Source organism: Prionailurus bengalensis, chromosome X, assembly GCF_016509475.1.
Source record: "Prionailurus bengalensis isolate Pbe53 chromosome X, Fcat_Pben_1.1_paternal_pri, whole genome shotgun sequence".
Taxonomy (NCBI): domain Eukaryota; kingdom Metazoa; phylum Chordata; class Mammalia; order Carnivora; family Felidae; genus Prionailurus; species Prionailurus bengalensis.
Window position 1 is genome coordinate 9,814,305 of NC_057361.1, and position 19,581 is coordinate 9,833,885.

At 47.2% G+C, this 19,581-nt stretch overlaps 1 protein-coding gene across 1 annotated transcript; it reads left to right on the top strand.

The window, feature by feature from the left end:
* Positions 1-226: 226 nt before the first annotated feature.
* Positions 227-2,407, top strand: TMSB4X (thymosin beta 4 X-linked). Its single transcript, XM_043569812.1, has 3 exons — positions 227-358; positions 1,453-1,566; positions 1,968-2,407. The coding sequence occupies exons 2-3, from the start codon at positions 1,467-1,469 to the stop codon at positions 2,000-2,002; spliced, it is 135 nt and encodes a 44-aa protein (XP_043425747.1). The 5' UTR covers positions 227-358; positions 1,453-1,466; the 3' UTR covers positions 2,003-2,407.
* Positions 2,408-19,581: the final 17,174 nt, after the last annotated feature.

Sequence of the window (19,581 nt, forward strand, 5' to 3'; positions counted from 1 at the left end):
TCATGCCCCGGTCCGCAAGAGCAGGCTTCCGCGGCTGTTGCAAAGATCCACGATGCTAAAATAGACACGAAGAGGGAAAATGCATTATGCAGGAAGTGCTGGAGGGTGGGGGGGCTTGGGCCCGTTTTAATTTTCCGCCGTCGTTGCGGTCAGGGTGCACTGGTGCACACGGGGCGGGGGTCCCCCAAACGCCAGGCAGGGTGAGGAGCCGGGGCGCGAAGGGGTTAAGTGGGCCGGCGGGTGACATCACCTCATTTACATAGGAGCGCGCATATAGCGGCGCGCGGCGCGTCCCGCCCGGCATTCGGCGGCGGCCACTGCGCAGATCGGACTTCGCTCGTTCGTGCACCTCGCTCCGGTGAGCCCCAGGGCCCCTGCCTCCTGCCCTCCCGTCCCTTCCCCGCCCCGCGCCCGCGCTCGCCCCTCGGCAGCCGCCTTCCTCCCGAGGCGTCCCTGCAGCCCGAGCCCAAACGGTCCTCCCGGGGAGGCCTGCCTTGGGGGCCTGGGGGTGCCAGACCCTGCCAGATGCTGAGGGGACGGGGTCGGGAACTCGGTGATTTAAAAAAAACGACCCCCCCCCCCCAAACCGGACCTTTGGCCGTACAGCTTCGAGGGAACATTTTTTTCTCCCCCGCCCGAGGCATTCTACATTGTCTCTTAGGCGGTGATTAGTCAGGAACAGAAAGATCCTTTGTTCCAACTCACACCCACCCGAACCCGGAGCTTCAACAATTACATTTTTTCTTGTAGCCTCCGAGGGCTTCTTGGGCTCCTATCTGTCCAGATTCAGCCGGCTGGGCTCCACTGTGAGATGGAAAAAAAAAAAGGGGGGGGGGTCAGCCCTTCTTGCGGGGGCTGCCGAATGGCCCCTGCGTGCCGATCACCACCGGTCGATGGGGTGTGGGGCAGCTTTGTGTGCAGCCGGCGGCATTGTTGAGCGCCAGCGAGGAAGCGGTAGGGCGGTGGTCGGAGCGCCGGCCGCAGCTGCCGCCTTTGTGAGCAGAGAAGAAAGCACGGGCGCGCATCTTCGGCGCACAGAGCGCGCATGGAAAATGGCAGCGCTGTGCAGCCCGGGATTCATTTTAAGAATTTTTACTCGATCCCATCCCCCCTTGAAATGGCTTCACCGTGTTCCCCTTTTAACCAGCCTTGAATGGTTACACATTGCAATTCACAACCCGCCGTGGTCAATTTCATTATTCCGAAAGATTCGCCCCCCCCAATGGGGGAGCGATCTTGCCGGTTTGGGCCCCGGCATTTGGAAATAATGAGGGGGGGGTTCTTTTTTGTATAGAAAGAGGAAGCTTTAGCCTTGAATGAAAGCGGAAGGAGACAGAGGTGGGGGTTTCAGGCAGGGGATGCGAGGGCAAAAGCGCATTTCTGAGCCGGGAGAGACAAGGGTGGGTCGCTCCTCGCGCGATCTCACCCTCCCTCTTGGCTTTGTATATGCAGCTTCCTCTGCAACCATGTCTGACAAACCCGATATGGCTGAGATTGAGAAATTCGATAAGTCGAAATTGAAGAAGACAGAAACGCAAGAGAAAAATCCGCTGCCTTCAAAAGAAAGTAAGTCTCCCCCCTACCGCCCCCCCCCCCACCACCTTGAGAAAAGGCTGGGCGGGAGGATGGGGAGGGGCTGGGAGGGGAGGGCGGGGGAGTGCGGGGGAGGAGCTGACAGCTCTTAATGATGAATGTGGCCTGCAAAGGCTAATTAAAAATTGTTTTGCAGCCAACCAATAAGGCTTTAATAATTTAATAATGGGATGTTTACAATATATTACGATGCAGTATGTATTCCATTTTATCTGTTCAAATGGTCTTTTTAATGTACATGTTTTCGTGGTGGAACGGCTTGATACTGGGGATATGGGAAGCGATCGGTAAAAGAAAGTGCAATCATCTGACACTAGGCTACACTGAGTCCCCCTAATGAGCTCTTCTCTTTCTTTTTTTCTTTCCTGTCACAGCGATTGAGCAGGAGAAGCAAGCAGGCGAATCGTAATGAGGCGTGCGCCGCCAATATGCACTGTACATTCCACAAGCATTGCCTTCTTATTTTACTTCTTTTAGCTGTTTAACTTTGTAAGATGCAAAGAGGTTGGATCGAGTTTAAATGACTGTGCTGCCCCCTTTTCACATCAAAGAATCGAGAACTACTGACAAACGAAGGCGCCTGCCTCTCCCATCTGCCTGTCTGGCTGGCAGCGAAGGAAAAGAACTTGCATGTTGGTGAAGGAAGAAGCTGGGTGGGAGGACAGTGAAATCTAGAGTAAAAACCAAGCTGGTCCAAGGTGTCCTGCAGGCTGTAAAATGCAGTTTAATCAGAGTGCCATTTTTTTGTTCAAATGATTTTAATTATTGGAATGCACAATTTTTTTAATATGCAAATAAAAAGTTTTAAAACCTGGCTGGTGTGACTGTGGTGTCTGGAAGGAGCGGCTTATTCACACACGAACCCTTTGCCAAAGGGCCGAGAGCGGTCTCGCGGGGGAACGATGATGAGTAACAAACATCGGGTAGTTGGGGGTAAAATCAGAGACGGCGTAGAAATGAATTTCATCCAGGAATGTGAAACACCTCGTGTGTCCTAGGTGATGGGAAGATTATTTCTTGAGGCTGCTTGAATTCCTAGTATGAGTTGTAGGAAAACAAAAATACATTTGCAGTTCTTGCCTTTCATAGGGTTCGATAAGCCAGGGCCGAATTTATTGCATTAATGGAGGTGGTGGTAATTCACAGCACAATCTTTGATTCAGGAGTCAAGGTGAACTTGCTTACTTAGCCAGTTACCAGCATTGACACAAATAGGATTTAAGCAGTTTGGTCATGAGGAAAAACTACATTTTTAACAGCTCCTTTATAAAAGAACGCAAAACGTGCTTCCTTGTCTAATGGCCGGTTTCAATACTCAAAATTGTTTTTATAAAATGATGGGTGCCTTTATGATTAATGAATATCATTTTTAAATAAAGAGGACCTCTTTGGATTTAAACGACGTCAGGACAAGGATGGAATCTATGTTAAATTTAAAGTCCATGGGATTTAATTGGTTCCATCTCGAGGGTTTGCCTTTCCTGAGGCTGATAACTTCTTTGAAGTACCTGTTTCAACTGGTGGGGAAAAGCCAAGCCCTTGTTTGGGGCCGTTTAGGTACAGAAAAAGGGAATCGAAATCTCAGGATTTTTTTTTTTTTTAAATACAAAGGATATCATTCTCAAATGTCCTTAACGGATTCCTCTGCTTTGTAAGGACGGGTGCAAATATTTTTTTCAAAAATCCTACCAACGTTCTCAAGTGGCAGCAGCCTTTAAGGATGCCAGTTCACCCAGTAAGTATCTCAGCAAAGCTAAGCCTTGGCATGCAGATGTCCAGGAAGTTCAACTGCCCCCCCCCCCCAATCCCTGCCCCCAAGACTGAAGAAAATGCCCCTCCTGAAGGAGGGGGTGGAGGGCAGATTGTTGATCAGTATTAAACCGGTTGATTTCATTTCCTTTGCTCAACACTTATTTTGAGAAATGCACAGGAAACCATTTACCTGTGGTTTAGACAATCAACCAGACCATCAGCTACAAGCGTATCTGCAGCGCCAGGGAAGGGATGTGTGCCGGTTGGCTGCAAAACCCGAAAGCCACAGTCTGCTCAGCCGGCCCTCCAGCCCCGCATTTTCTTTTCCCTCCTGCAAGGAAGGGTGTGGGCAAAATGAAAACACCCAAGGCACAAAGAGAGGCCAAGCCCACGTGGGTTTTCGCTGTGTCCGTTTTTCAAACCATGGGGAGATGAAATGAGCGTTAAGGGGAAAGGAAAAAAAAAAAAGTAAAAATGAAAAATCTGGTAATGATTGAGTTTTGGCGGGGTGGTGTGTGGGATGGGGAAATTCAGAAGCTTCTGTACATATCACACTGTGCACTTAACTACTGCACGTGGGGATGGGGGGGTAGGAGTGGCTACTTTTGTAAAAAAATCTGATGAGTACATTCTGTTTTCTTCCCAAGAGAGGATCTTCCCAGAAGGGCCTGGGCTATCTGTGAATCCATATGGGAATGTATACTGTTATTAGGAGCTTGGAGTAGACGGTCTTTTTCACAGACACGGAGAGTGAGGTCCCCGTTAGAATGAGGGACTGCTCGAATTGAAGGAGGCCATAGCCACCGCATCTTTGACCCTCTCTCCTCCCCCAGGAGGAAAGAGGCCAAGGTAGCTTATGTAAGAGCCTAGGGTCACACAGTCCTGTCCGGGACTTCTGCAAATTTTCAATTGATCCGGACGAATCAAGCAAAAACAGAGGAAGTAAAAACAGACTCACCCAGAGACTCTCAAACAAAAACACCCCAAGCTGGAGCCTTTCTGAGTTCCAGATTATAAATCGAAACATTATTTCATAAAATTGCAAGCACTTAGCACTTGATTTCCCCTCGTAGGGTTCACTGAGCTGGCAAGAGAATAAGAAAAACACCCTGCCCAGCTCCCCCCACCCCCGCATATTTCTCACTTTTAAGAGCGTCTTACAGTGCAATCTAAGAGAATTGAACACACGGATTTGAAGTTCGACTCTATTTTATTTGAATGTTGTAAGAGGCTAGATGACAAATCGAAGACACAGATGTGCAGTGCAGCAAGCTAAGAAGAAAATATGTTTCTATGGCTTAAATTTGCCTGGCTTATGTGCTCCCTGGATAATTGTACTATATAGCCTCTGACCTCTCTCGTGATACCGTTGGCTTCTGAGACTTGCGGGCAGGGTACGTGTGTGCCCTAAGTTCATACTCCTGTGATTTTCCGTGTCCAATGAGGCCTCGCCTGGTAAGGGGCACATCTTAGGGCTGCAATATCCACTTTTCTTGTCTTAATTGATGCAGACTTTATGTAACGTGATGGTTTCGGGGTACCTTTGAATGTGGGAACGTCATAGTAAATAGCACGATTTCAGATGTGTATATATTTTTGGTTACTGATAAACAAATAAATGGTTGCCAGTAGCCAATGGCCAAATACAGCCATAACTTAGAAGCAGTCTTACTAAACACCATGGACTGTTTTTCCTTTTTCTGTGATGGTCTCAGACTAGAATGGCCAGCCAAGGACATTGGCTTTGATTCCACATATTAAGCCTCACTACACTTCTCCTTGGCCTCACATATATATTTTTAAAATATATTTTTGGGGGCGCCTGGGCGGCTCAGTCGGTTAAGCATCCAACTTCAGCTCAGGTCACCATCTCACGGTCTGTGAGTTCGAGCCTCGTGTCGGGCTCTGTGCTGACAGCTCAGAGCCTGGAGCCTGCTTCGGATTCTGTGTCTCCCCCTCTCTCTGCCCCTCCTCCGCTCGTGTTCTGTCTCTCTCAAAAATAAGTAAACAGATTAAACAAATAGATAAAATATATTTTTTAATCAATATTATACAGGGATGTCATCCTCAATATTTATTTGTAATAACCACCTAAATGTAATGAAAGGAAAATCACACATTATGTGGACTCTCCACCTCGTGAAACTTAAAAATTATTTGACAAATAATATTTAAAGAGCTGTGAGCAGTGGCTAATTTGCCACTGTTCTTGGTTGTGCTGATTTTGAATCAACACTTAGAGCCAACTACATCTATTAAGCCAGAGTGCTGGGTCATTAGTTCACCCCACCAATATTTATCAACAGAATAGTCCATGCCAGGCGTTTGTTGATTATTATTATATTTGACACCGAGATCCCTGACCTCATGTGTGTTCCCTTGGCTAAAGATGTTCTTTTCATCTAAATCTGAGCAGAAAATGCTAAGAAATTATTCCTATTCATTTTTAGGGTGAATGATGAACCCAAGGGCCTTGAGGTTTTTAATTATTTTTCATAAAAAAAATATATATATATAGATATATATTTTACTAAGTAAACTCTGGACACAACAGGGGGCTTGAACTCATGACGTCAACCGAGATCAAGAGTCACATGCTCTGCCAGCCAGGTGCCCTAGGGCTTTGAGTTTTTAAATACATCTAAACATGTATTCTTTGCTTTACTGTGGACGCTTTCCCCAAATGTATCTATAATGATTCCATTCTAACCCCTCCCAAAGATCTGTGGTGAGTGAAATTTGATGGAAACCAACTGATTCTTTGCACCACAAGAAAATATTTTATTAGCATAGAAAGATTGGGCATAATAATTCTTGCCTGTTATCTTTTTATTTGTTTTATTTATTATTTTTTAAATGTTTATTATTTTTGAGAGAGACAGAGATAGAGTTCGAGCAGGGGAGGGGCAGAGAGAGAGAGAGAGACACAGAATCTGAAGTGGGCTCCAGGCTCCGAGCTGTCAGCACAGAGCCTGATGCAGGGCTGGAACTCACAAACTATGAGATCATGACCTGAGCCAAAGTCAGAGGCTTAACCGACTGAGGCACGCAGGCACCCCTTTATTTTATTTTTTATTTTATTTTATTTTATTTTATTTTATGTTTTGTTTTGTTTTATTCTATTCTATTCTATTCTATTCTATGTAATCTCTACACCCAATGTGGGGCTCGAACTCACGACCCTGAGATCAAATGTCGCAAGCTCTACCGACTGCGCCAGCCAGCTCCCCCTTGCCCGTTATCTTTTGATAATCCTTTATGAAGAATGCCCAAGATTCTCGAATGGACTGAATGGATATTATCTTAAAAATCTTTTTCTAGGATTTTAGGATTTTGATGCTGAATTTCTAGAGCAACACTTCTTCTTGCTAAAGCCTTACCCTTCTTTAGCCTCCTTTCTCTCATTTGACAGTAACATTGTTGGGGGCAGAAACAGTCCCTTGAATTTTGAACCCTCTCCCCGCCCCCCCCCCCCCCCCGAGAAGATAGCCAGATCCCGACCGCATCAGGATATCTGTAAGTATAGCACTTCTCTGACTGGCAGCTGGGTCACATTTGTTGAGTAGGATTTCACGGCTTTCGACAGAGAGGGACAAGTTATGCTCATGATCTTTTCAAAGCAGCTGGAGCTATATTCCTGGGACATTATTGTCAAACCACCGGAAATTAGGCCTTTCCTCATGACCACACACAGCTCTGTAAGTGCCTGATAGATACCCTTTGGCTACACAGAGACTTCCCGATAGTGTTTTCCCGATCGAGAAACCAAAATAGTTCCCAAGATTAAAAAACATATTTATATATCATCTCGAGTGTCATCTAGGTATTTCAATCTAAAGCAATGGCTTGCAAATAATAATAATAATAATAATGATAAACGTAATGGCTCGCATGAAGGGTGGAAAGAATCATTCTTCGTTGACGCACCAAGCATCTGTTGAGTACCTCCAGCGTGCCCGGCCCTTTCCCGGTTGCTGGGAATAGAGAGATGAATCAGACCTGGGCCTGATGGGAGAGGCAGACCCGAGAGAGTGAAGGGGTAATACACAGCCACGGGTCTGCTCCTTTGCCCAGCATCTGTTCTCTGAGCTATTTTTGCTCGGCGACACCCTGGGCTGGGAGATACACTGGAACTGGTAAAGGGCTGTGTGACTGAGGGGCTTGAAAATCACCCTCGGGCCGTCCGGAGATATCAGAAGTAAAATCACGTCACCCACGAGACCGAGCGCAGACTCTTCCTGTACAGAAACAGAGCCATCTGGAGGGTAGGGCGAAGAAGCTGTTCGTACTTGTTATGGCAAAAGCAGATTATCGCTGTTACGTGAACCTCGTAGGGGAAGGTAATAAATCATGCTTTTATTGGTATTTCTTAGTCTACGTCTCAATAAGACAGGCTGTAGTGGCTCCACCTGATAAACACTTTTCCTGTTCATTTGCTACCAAGTTTTACACTGGTGCGGACAGATTAATATGTTTGAAATGGTTAAAATTACATTTTTTGCGTGGGACCGTCGAGATTTGCAGCGCTTTGTACTGGGGTTTGCGCGTTCAAAGCGGGCCTTCGGTGGGGTTTGCGCGTTCAAAGCGGGCCTTCGGTCGTGTATTGGTTTCCTGACGGCTGCTGTAACAAAGCACCATAAATCCAGGGGCTTAAAACAATACAAATTCATTCGCTCACAGTTCCGTAGGTCAGGAGTCCAACGTCAAGGTACGGGCAGGCCACGTCCCCTCCCAAGGCTCTAGGGCACAATACTTCTTGCCCCTTCCAGCCTCTGGCGGCTCGGGATAGTCCTTGGCTTGTGGTGGCGTAAATCCGGTGTTGGCCTGTGTCTTCACGTGGCCCTCTCTGTCTCGGTGTCTTGTCCTCTATCTCTTCTAAGGATGCTTGTCATTGGGCTTAGGGCCCACCTGGGTAATCAAGGATGATCTCATCTCAAGATGGTTAACTACATCCGCGAAGACTCCTTTTCCCAATAGGCTCGCATTCCCAGGTTGCAGGGATGTGACGTGGGCCAAGCTCATTGGCGGGGCCGCCATTCGACCCGCTAGGAATCGTGACCGGTAGGTCTTCTGGTGGAAGCATTGCACTGGGATGGTTGGGGCGGTACGTTGGCGAGCAGCACAGTGGGCAGGGACCTTTTGCGGAACAAGTGGGTTTGTGGAAGGAGAGAGGATAGTCGCGGGGTTCGCATTTTAATCAGAAAGTTACTCCACGTTCTAAGGATCAATATGGAAAACCGGAGCTGTGGGTGAGTGGAGACAAAGGGGCACAGAACGGAAGGAACATCAAAGGTTTGGAATCGCTTATGTGCTTGCTGTGATCACAGAGATCAGTAACATGGGTGGTCACAGAAGAAAGCAATTGTGTGGGTACGGTAATTTGAAATGTCCTCAAGGTGAGTGAAAAATAACATTGGGGAAAATAAGTATATATGCTATTATAAGCAGTTGGCGAGGCCAGTCCTGAAAATTAAAAAGGAAATCATAAAGCTAAAAGAACAGAAAATGGATGATTTAAAGAAAGAACTATAACAGATAACCCTCAGCTTGTCATTTCAGAACCGATTATCGGGGCGCCCGGCTGGCTCAGTTGGTTGAGCGTCTGACTCTTGATTGTGGCTCAGGTCATGGTCCCAGGGTCGTGGGATCGAGCCCCTCGTCGGGCTCCACGCTGAACATGGAGCCTGCTTGAGGTTCTCTCTCTCTCCCTCTGCCCCTTCCCCTCTTGTTCTCTCCAAGGAAATAAAATAAACATTTAAAAAAAAATTGGGGCGCCTGGGTGGCTCAGTCATTCGAGCGTCCATCTTCGGCTCAGGTCATGATCTCGCAGTTCGTGAGTTCGGGCCATGGAAGGGGCTTTGTGCTGACAGCTCGGAGCCTGGAGCCTGCTTCGGATCCTGGGTCTCCCTCTCTCTCTGCCCCTCCCCCGCTCATGCTCTCCCTTTCACACAAATAAACATTGAAAACACAAATACACAAAAAATAAAAATAAGTAAGACAGTTGCCAACGTTGAGCTGAGATGATGACAGCCCTGTGAATTCATAAATGCAAACAGAAATTCTCGAAGCCACTCATAGATGCCTAAGGTATTCCTCCAAGATCCCACTGACTTTCGCTTTAAAAGCTCTGTATTGTAACAGAGAGGCACGACTGCACACACGCACCGAGAACAGACACACTCGCAACTAAATGCTGGGAACCTTCGTCCAATCAGGGCTGCTTTCCTGAAATAGGTCATGAAGTTTCCGAACAGGAGAGACGGGTACCCCGAAGCAAATTTATTTAGGTCCTTAGCCCAAGTTTCAAGGAATGCGTTCTTCAGACTAAAAAGAGGTGAGGCCAATCAACTCTAACTCAGACATTAAGACCCATCTACCTGCCTTCTGGGCTACGCCACCCTCTTGGCCGTATTCCTTTGAAACAGGTAGCTTTTATTTTCTCCCTCCTCCCTCAGCCCTGCGAGCTGACGCCTATGCATACTGACGGCGGCGGCTACGTACATCCAGAATTTCTTAGACCCTCCCTGGGCTTGACCGACCCCAGGTGTGACTTAGCCCCCTGCCGCAGGGGTTTCCAATCAGGGCCTCATTAAGCTTCGAGGGCAGGGAGGGCGTGAGGTCTCGGGACCAGGTGAACAAACCCCGCGCAGGGGGCCGAGGCTGAGCTGAGCAAGGCAGGCTGGAGGGGGTGGCGCCACACAGGACAGCCGACTCGCCCCCGGCCGGGCACTGCCACCCTCGGGCCACACCTCAGAGCGGGGCTTTCAAACCACAGGCCGCGTCCCCTTGCGGTCCCAGGAAGTCAACGTAGCTGATGCTCGCCAGCGTTCAAAACAAAAATGCAAAAACAGCGAAGAAGCTAACACCAACGACTAACGAGAAACAGAACAGGAACGACCAGACTCTCCTGCGTGGTAAGGGTCGGTGTTGTTTAATCCAACTTCTGTGTCAGTTCCTTGTGTGGGAGACGGTGTGTGTTTACCGGCCTGTGATGTCAAATGTTTTCTTTTTGAGCGTCAGAGTCACGCTTATCAAGACACCCATTCCCCAACCTCCTGCCTCCCCGCAGCTTGGTTTCTTTTCTCAGGCCCCTTTACCCTCCTAATCAATACCTTCACATTGGTTCGAAACCTTCTCCGCCCCGTGCCTTGCTGCATACCCCGGTCGGGAATCCTGAATCCACTCCGAGAGCCTGTTTCCCATTCGTCCATCCAGGCTCCCACGGGCTAACACAACGACACGCTATGCCATGCGGTTGCCGCTGAACTTGGCACCTGTCCCTGGCCGGCTCCCTGTTAGCTGTGCAACCTTGCCGACGCCTCACTGCTTCTCTGAGCTGTGCTTTTCTCCTCCGCAAAGTAGGGGAGGGGATGGTCCCCACACACGGGCTCGCGGCGAGGGTTGAGAGAAGTCTGTGCTCCTGGAACATTCTAGGTGCTCAGTAGGTGGTCGCTTTTCTAATCAGGACGTTCTCTTACATAACCGTAGGACGGTGATCAAAGTCAGGAAATTTCACATCAGTGAAATAGAACATGAATGTCTTTAATGGCAGCTTTTTCCCTCCTCACTGGGGATCCGGTCGGGGCTCACACACAGCGTTTAGCTGTCCTGTCTCTTTAATCTGAAACAACCCTTCTGTTCTTTGTCTTTCGAGGCATTCACATTTCCGAAGGATACAGACCAGCTGGTTTGTAGAATTTCTCTCACTTAGGGTTTGCCTGAAGTCTTCTCATGGTTAGAATCAGATACTTTTGGGTAGGAATGTCTTCGAAGGATGTCGTGTCCTTCTCGATGCCCCTCATAGGAGGCACATGATGTCAACTTGTCCCACTTAATGACAGTAACTGTGATTGCTTGTGGACATGGCTGGCACCAGGTTTCTGGTCTGTAAAACCGACCTTTTTCCTTTTCCCTTTGTTACTAATCAATAACCTGTGGGGAGACCCTGTTTGTTTTGGGTTTTTAAAAAATATTTATTTGTTTTTGAGAGAGAGAGAGACAGTATGAGCAGGGGAGGGGCAGAGAGAGAGAGAGAGAGAGAGAGAGAGAGGAAACACAGGATCCGAAGCAGGCTCCAGGCTCTGAGCTGTCAGCACAGAGTCCGACGTGGGGCTCGAACTCACGAACCGACAGATTGTGACCCAAGCAGAAGTCAGACGCTTAACGGATTGAGTCACCCAGGAGCCCCTACGGGGACACACTTTAAGACTCAAGGGGTGCCTGGGTGGCTCAGTCGGTTAAGCCTCTGACTTCGGCTCGGGTCATGATCTCACAGCTTGTGAGTTCGAGCTCCGCGTCAAGCTCTGTGCTGACAGCTCAGAGCCTGGAACCTGCCTCAGGTTCTGTGTCTCCCCTCTCTCTCTGCCTCTCCCCTGCTCACGCTTTGTCTCTCAATAATAAATAAACGTTAAAAAAAAATTCCTTAAAAAAAGTCTCAAGTCTTCTGCTCATCAAGCTGTCACCAAATAGCTTTGGCATTTATTGATGATTCTTGCTTGCCTGTATCGATTATTTCTCTGATGTCAGCAAAGGAGGTGAATTTCCAACTCTATCTTTCCTTCTCATGTGACTTCTCATGTTTGGGTTCCACCTTCTAGAATAAACCAATGAATGCAATTTCAAAATTTCCATGCTAACAACGTTGAAAATAAAAGCAGCTTCTACACGTGGGCCTGCGGGCTTGTTCTGTCCGACTAGACTCAACATTACAGAGGTGCCGTGTTCTGAGGAGTATGTCCACATGCCCTTTCAAGGTATGGCTCATGCAGGCAGGCCTGTGGTGTCATTTCGTCTTTAAGAGTCAGCTTAGGGCCTGTCTGCCACCAACCTTCTCACCTGGTGTGGCTGTGATCTTAAAGAGGGGTACAGACCCGTATGGATAAGTCCTTTACCTTCCGTTCAAATCAGATCTTTTTTTTTTTTTTTTTTTAATTTTTTTTTTCAACGTTTTTATTTATTTTTGGGACAGAGAGAGACACAGCATGAATGGGGGAGGGGCAGAGAGAGAGGGAGACACAGAATCGGAAACAGGCTCCAGGCTCTGAGCCATCAGCCCAGAGCCCGACGCGGGGCTCGAACTCACGGACCGCGAGATCGTGACCTGGCTGAAGTCGGACGCTTAACCGACTGCGCCACCCAGGCGCCCCACAAATCAGATCTTTAATGTTCACTTGGATCTACTAAACATATTATTCATGATCTGGCAGAGAAGGTGCTCGTTATTAGTTCTGCGCGGACAGCAAAGGCTTGAGGGCCGGTAGGGCCGATCCTTTGCAGGTTCCCGACGGACAAAGGATGTTTGCGTTATAGAGGAACAGCAAACACAGCTGGAAGAGTAGGGCACGGACCTCCACGGAAGAGAGCTTCTGCTCTTTCTCGAAGAACTTCAGAGTTGCACGTTTGACTTCGGTCAGGTGCCCCTGTTTCAACAAACCTTAAACAAACATCACCTGTTCTACTGGTCAAACACCTTCCCGATACCGGTGGGGGTGGGGGCAGGAACAAAAGGCAGGAGAGCTTCAAGAATGTCTGGCCTGCCTCCATTGTCTACCTGGAAAGAATGTCTTCGCCCCAATGCTGCTGTTTGCTTATAACTTGTGCCCTCTCCTATCTTGCGTCTTGAGGTCAGTGCTGAAGCAGCTGTGTCCCTGAACAGTGACTCACCCCCGAAGTCATTTTAAGGACACCCGGACCACATATTTGTTATGAAAACCAGGGAAAAGTCTGTGGTTTCAGTAGGGGCATATCCTCAAAAGAGTCAGAGGCTCCACTATGTAATCAGAAATGATAAACATTTTCTTCTGTGTTTTGGGGGAAGTAGGAAGGTAGCTGTTGACCTTTTAAAAGTGTTTCTGGGGGGCGCCTGGGTGGCGCAGTCGGTTAGGCATCCGACTTCAGCCAGGTCACGATCTCGCGGTCCGTGAGTTCGAGCCCCGCGTCGGGCTCTGGGCGGATGGCTCAGAGCCTGGAGCCTGTTTCCGATTCTGTGTCTCCCTCTCTCTCTGCCCCTCCCCCGTTCATGCTCTGTCTCTCTCTGTCCCAAAAATAAATAAATGTTGAAAAAAAAAATTAAAAAAAAAAAAAGTGTTTCTGGGACACCTGGGTGACTTAGTTAAGTGCCTGACTCTTGATTTTTGGCTCAGGTCATGATTTCACGGTTTTGTGAGTTCGAGCCCCGTGCCCGGCTCTGTGCTGATGGCACAGAGTCTGCTTCGGATTCTTTCTCTCTCTCTCTCTCTTCCCCCCATCAAAATAAATGAATAAACTTATGCTGTTAATTTCCCCAAGACTCTAGTTATTTTCTCTAACCCAGTGACTCTGTGTCTCCCTTGGACTCCATCTGGCTAGACATCTCTACATGACCATTGTTTAAAGTCATCCTGTCTGTGAAACTTGTCCTCCTAAGTTGGTCAACGGCATTATTGTGGTTCAAGTCACAGGACAAGTCAATTGCACCTTGTTCCTCCGAGCTCCCATCCATTACTTACCAGCGCAGGGGGTCTAATCCAAATGTCCTCCTCTACGAACCTCGGGCTCTGTCCCTAGGTTCAGGATTTTGCTTCTTTCTGTCAAGCTCTCTCTTCATCCCAGTCACCTTCCAAGGCCCAAGTCATTTCACAGTCTCCGAGAGGCCTCCCTAGATCCTCGTGCAGATGAATTGTGCCCCCTTCCCCGTGCCCACCCCCTGCCCCCAACTACGACATTCTGCTGGTATTTTCTGTGAAGGCCTAGAGCCCGTGCCGAATTAACTAAACCTCTGTTTTCCTCACCAGATTGGAGGCCCTTATCTGGACTGGGAAGAACAGAACAGATCCTAGCATGGAGTTCTGTGGAGTATGTGCTCGAGAAACGTGAGTTGAGTTGTTTTCTGTAGAGTTTACGTACTACATCTAGGAACACCGCCAATGAAAGGTGGAGGGGAGAGCAAGTGTTCTCCACCTCTGGGGTCACAAGCTCATGTGTCTACAGGTGCCCGGCAGGTCATGTAAACGACCGGAGAGGCCAAGCTCTGTCAAGAGGGGAGGCAGCCCTTTCTTGCCTCCAGCCGTTTACCATAAGGAAACATGGACCCAGAGTTGCCAAATCTGATTTCCTGAGAGGAGGCAGAAATAGAGAGATTTAAATATGCAGTCTTAAGGGTTTTAATTATTGGCTAACTCATTAAAAACATGGTAACCTTTTCACTGTAAAACAAAAAAGTAAACTGCCAAAAATAATGCGTCGCTTAACGCGTTATCGTAAGGCAAGCATCCAATTCTCGTAACCATCACCCAGGGCAAGTAATAGAACTTTGCCACCTGCCCCAGGAGCCCCACATGGGCCCCATTCTAGTCTCGACGCCCCCGCATTAATCACTTTCCTACTTTTATACCGATAATTTCCTTTTGCTTCCTTATGGTTTTCTCATCTAGGTGTGCATCCCTAGGTGCTATATTCTTACTAAAAACAAGTTGAGTCTTACTCATTCTTTGAAACTTTTGCCTTCTCATCTACGGCTCGCCCCTCTAGCCCTTCCTTAAGGTTTTTCTGTTGACGTCCTTGGGGTATTTGACCTGTAAACTTTCCCACAGTCTGGATTTTGCTGATGTTTACTGAACGGTGTGGCTCAACACGTGGCCTGTACTACCTGCCTCTTGGCAACTGGATCCAAAACGTACTATGCACAATCATCCCGCTGCTGACCATACGCATTACGTGTAGTGACTCCTTTGATCCCGTAACATGGGCCACATAGGGATGCTTTAAAGGGAAACAACCAGGCATCCTGCCAGAGACTGATTTGTTTTTAGCCAGATGGTTCTCTGGGTAGGATTCGGCCAAGACACCAGACTTTCCCTCACCAGGTGACAGGGTTTCCTCCAACCCTGGCACATACTGGGTTAAAAGAGAACTCTAGAACCACTTCCCACACATGGGATGACTCTTACTCCCGGTGCCCAAAGTCAGGAAGTTCAAAGGCAAGGGGCGGGAGGGTTCGAGGTATGATGTGAATACAGCCGCAGGGAAAGGGAGTCCGTCCGACAGACACAATCATACACAGGACCTATGTCTTCCACAGGGTAAAAGGGGTAAAATGAAACCGTGTTTTCAGAGAGACCCTCAGGGTAGCAAAGGCTTGCTGAAAAATCTGACCAGGCATCTGTAAAATCCCCAGAAAGAACACACACACACACACACACACACACACACACACACACACCCCACACACCCCACAACACAACGAGGGGGAGAAGGATCTAGACAACAGAACGATGACATTGACCTAAATGTCCTAGATGGGAAAATGTTGTCCCCGTCAATGAAAGGGCCCAGTGAACAAAGCTGAAGTTGTGCATTTGTGGATGTATGTACTTAATCATTACCATTTAAGCCGCCTGATCGTTTCAGGTCAAAGTTTGTCCCTCGTGGTAGATTGCTGCCCAAATAAAACTTTTTGTTACAAGTCCAAGACGAAGAACTCAAACACATAAAGCATAATGACCCTTGATTAGCGGACTAACAACCAGGGAAAAACCTGCCTCTAGGTGAGTTGACCTGTACAGCTTCTGCCCTGGGGGCGCCGCCTCTCCTGTTGAGTGCACATAATGTCTCTTGGCAGGTAATTACCGATTATAACAGCAGGTAGACGCCTCATCTGGCCTCACCCCTCTCTTCTCCTTTCCAGCCTCTTTACTTCTTTGTGAGAGACTCTTTCATTGCTTAGCCTACCTCAGGTCCGCCGGTGATTGGACAGTGAAATGTCTGATTGCACGTAGGTGGCTAGGTGAGATTTTCCTAAAAGAACATAGAGTTCAGTATCTGGCAAGAAATGACTTTCGTGAGCATGGCTCTCTAATGAACTACTGACCTTCAAGAGAAGCGTTCTCTGAATGAAAATTTGCCTGGTCATCATGCTTTGGGCATTAAAAGATCACATCGTGGGGGCAAAGGCAGAAACATGGTTCTTCCTTACAGAATAATTCCAAATTCCGTGTATAGATCCTCCCCTCCCACCCTCCCGGAAGAGGCTATTTCCTCCCCCTGCCCCACCGGGTAAGAGTCTGTGACTCACTCGCAAAGACCAGTGTATGAACAAGGAAAGGGGGAATCGGTGACTTTGTAGCGAAGAAACTTGGCAGACAGCACCTTCAGTAAGCGATGAAGGGTAACACCACCTGCGATGTCCAGTGGATTTCAGGTACCTTCCCTTAGGTTGTCCCCATAGGAGGGGAGCTTGGCGTCTTCCCCAAAACGCATGGCCCCAGTCTGATGAGAAAAGCCAAGCATCAGGCCAATCCACGTTGAGGGCCACTGTACAAAATTCAGGACCGGCACTATTGAAAATGGTCAAGGTCATGCAAAATAGGGAAAGGTACGGAAACCATCACAGCCCAGAGGAGACTAAGGAGACGTGGCGATTAAATGCAGGGTGGTGTCCTGGGTGACAACCGCCCCTAGGACCGAAAGAGGAGGTTTAATAGAAAAACACGTGAAGTGTGAATGAAGCCTTGCGTTCAGTTCACAGCAACGTACCGTTGTTGGCTTCTCAGTTGTGATGAGTGTACCGTGCTGTTGTAAGAGGTTAACAATGGGAAAAGTCGGGTGCGGGATAAACGGGAACTTTGCCCTCTTTTTTGCAACTTTTCCATAAATGGAAAATTATTCCAACGTAACGTCTCTTTAAAGAGAGGAGACAAAACCCCAAAAGAGCATCTTCTAGTTGGGTACTGAGTATCCAACATAGATTTATTTTCATCATTCAGTATTTCTCATACCTTATTCTTGCACAGACCAACTGGGCTTTGTTGTTTGTTTTTTTCCTTCTATACCGAGATGCCCGGGGTGTATCTCTTCTCTTTTTGAGTTTATTTATTTAAGTAATCTCTACACCCAATGAGGGGCTCGAACCCACCACCCCGAGATCAAGTCATGCCCTTCCGGCTGAGCCAGCCACGTGCCCCTCCACCGTTAACATAGTAAAGACCTCCCTTCCATTTGTAATAGTTCACGGCAGGCCGTTGAGTGAATAAAGCAGCTAAAATCAAGACTATGAGCTTTCCCGTGGGCTCGTTGATTCTGTTTAATGCCACAGCCATCATCCCTTTTCCAGTTCTGTCTAGCGAGGTCTTGTGCAAATGTACACTCAATCAGGGTGGGTAAATGCTGTGGTTCCCCTGGGCCCCAGAAAATAACGAAACACACATGTTCTCTAGAAGGCGAGCCAACGGTGCTGTCTTTCCATAGGAAGGCCTGCTTGATTATAATTAAAACTTTCATTTGACTATTAAAATTAAAGAACAGCTATAAATTAAGGTAACAATATTAAAACCTCTGGGGGGGTGAGTCTGAAAATCCTCTCTCTAATTAGAGAGCTACGAAACTTAAGGAACACTAATTCTTTTCAGCATCAAGGTCTCATTTTGTAAGGAAGCTGGTATTTTGTAAATCACAGCTCTTCCAGGGCTGAGGCCAGATTTTGGTTCTTACCAAGCGTTATTGCCTGAAATACTTTGCCTTTTCTGGGCTAGCCTACCGAGTTAGACTGATCTCTTAGCCTGATTGGATATGTGAGAGTCTGGGTGGTCTCTGTCATGTCACGGCCTTTCTAGATGAGAGTTTCCATCGCCCTACAGTTAGATGTTGGGTTATCAACATTATTTGACTCGTTCGGTTCAAAAAGGTTGGGGTTTTTATTGTAATAATGAAAATAATACCTCCTACCGCAACCTCTCCTTAAGAAGAGAAGGTATGAGTTATCTTTGAGTGGTAGGCTTGGTTATTCGTGGTGTATATATTCTCCTGCCTACTTGTTGATATTTTCCAAATGTGTGTATGTGTGTGTATAGTGATGTATCACTTTAAGATCATGGAAAATTAAATAGCTGAAGATGTAACAAGGACAAATACTAACAGATTTTTCATGAAGACTTACCGAGCTAAACAAAGGTGCTATGCTCAGGTGGACCTTAATCTTTCACGTCAGTGAAAATTTTGCCAGGACAGTCTGAAAGTTGAACTTGGCCTTCAGGCCATTCCCTGACTATTTTTTTCCATTTGCCAGTCTTAATATTTGCACTCTGTCTTTATAGATCTTACTCCTCCGTTTTTATCTCTCTCTCTCTCTCTTTTTTTTTCCATTGGATTAAAACAAACAATGAGCTTTAAAAAGCACATTCCTCATGGTAGATATCTCCAGAGAGTTTAAATTTACTTCAAACCGAAGTCTCGCCAGACCACCCAAGTGGATACCCCTGATTTTTCATTATCCATCAACACATTACGCTTTAGCGGACACAATCGCATAAAAATGGTGCGGTCAGGCAAAACCCTGAATAGCCCGACAGGACAGCACAAAACCATGAAAAACCATTTTTCTATCTGGTTCTAGAAAAATAATTCCTACTTTTTCTTCCTCCCTCCTTCCCTCCTTCCTGCCTTCCTTTCCTTCCCCTTTTGAGGCTTGTAAAAGGCAAAATTATGGATATGGTCGTTCGGGTCCTATGAATGGGGACTCTGAGTAAGGCACTGTCATTTGCCGTGTTTTCGCTTAGTTCATGAGATTCCTTTCCTAAGGATATGCAAACACTGTAATCCAGTCTTTTGTATTTTATAGTTCTACTTGGGTGTTATTTTTTTTTTTTTTTACTTTTCTTTTTAAATTTTTTTTAATGTTTATTTTAGAAAGAGAGAGAGTGAGTGTGTGCACATGAGCTGGGGAGGGGCAGAGAAAGAGAGGGAGATGGAGAATCTGAAGTGGGCTCTGTAATGTCAATGCAAAGCCTGACATGGGACTCGAACCCACCAACCGTGAGATCGTGACCTGAGCTAAAGTCAGTGGCTCAACTGACTGAGCCACCCAGGTACCCCCTCTACTTGTTTATTGTATAACATAATGCCCAGCATGATGTGTCTGAGACTAAAACTGTGTATTTTGTGTTCAGAGTGACGAGCGACGAAATGGACATTTGAGTTTGCCCATGATTATCTTAATTCCCCAGAACCTGGATGTGGCTGAGTCCCTTCTGGTTTGATTATCTTGGCTGACGGCCACCAATCATATCTAAGGATTCTGCCATCACAGGGCGTTTTTTTTATAATACTGATATGTGTATGTTAAATAGTGTAAAGGACTCTGGTAATATTAACCTAGTGTTTGGGCCTTCAATCGTAGGAACCACACGGTCCATCCCAGGTTTGTGAGTTTATTGTGTAGAGTGAAATGCATGTACAGGACCAGTTCCCACCCCCCCTCTTTTT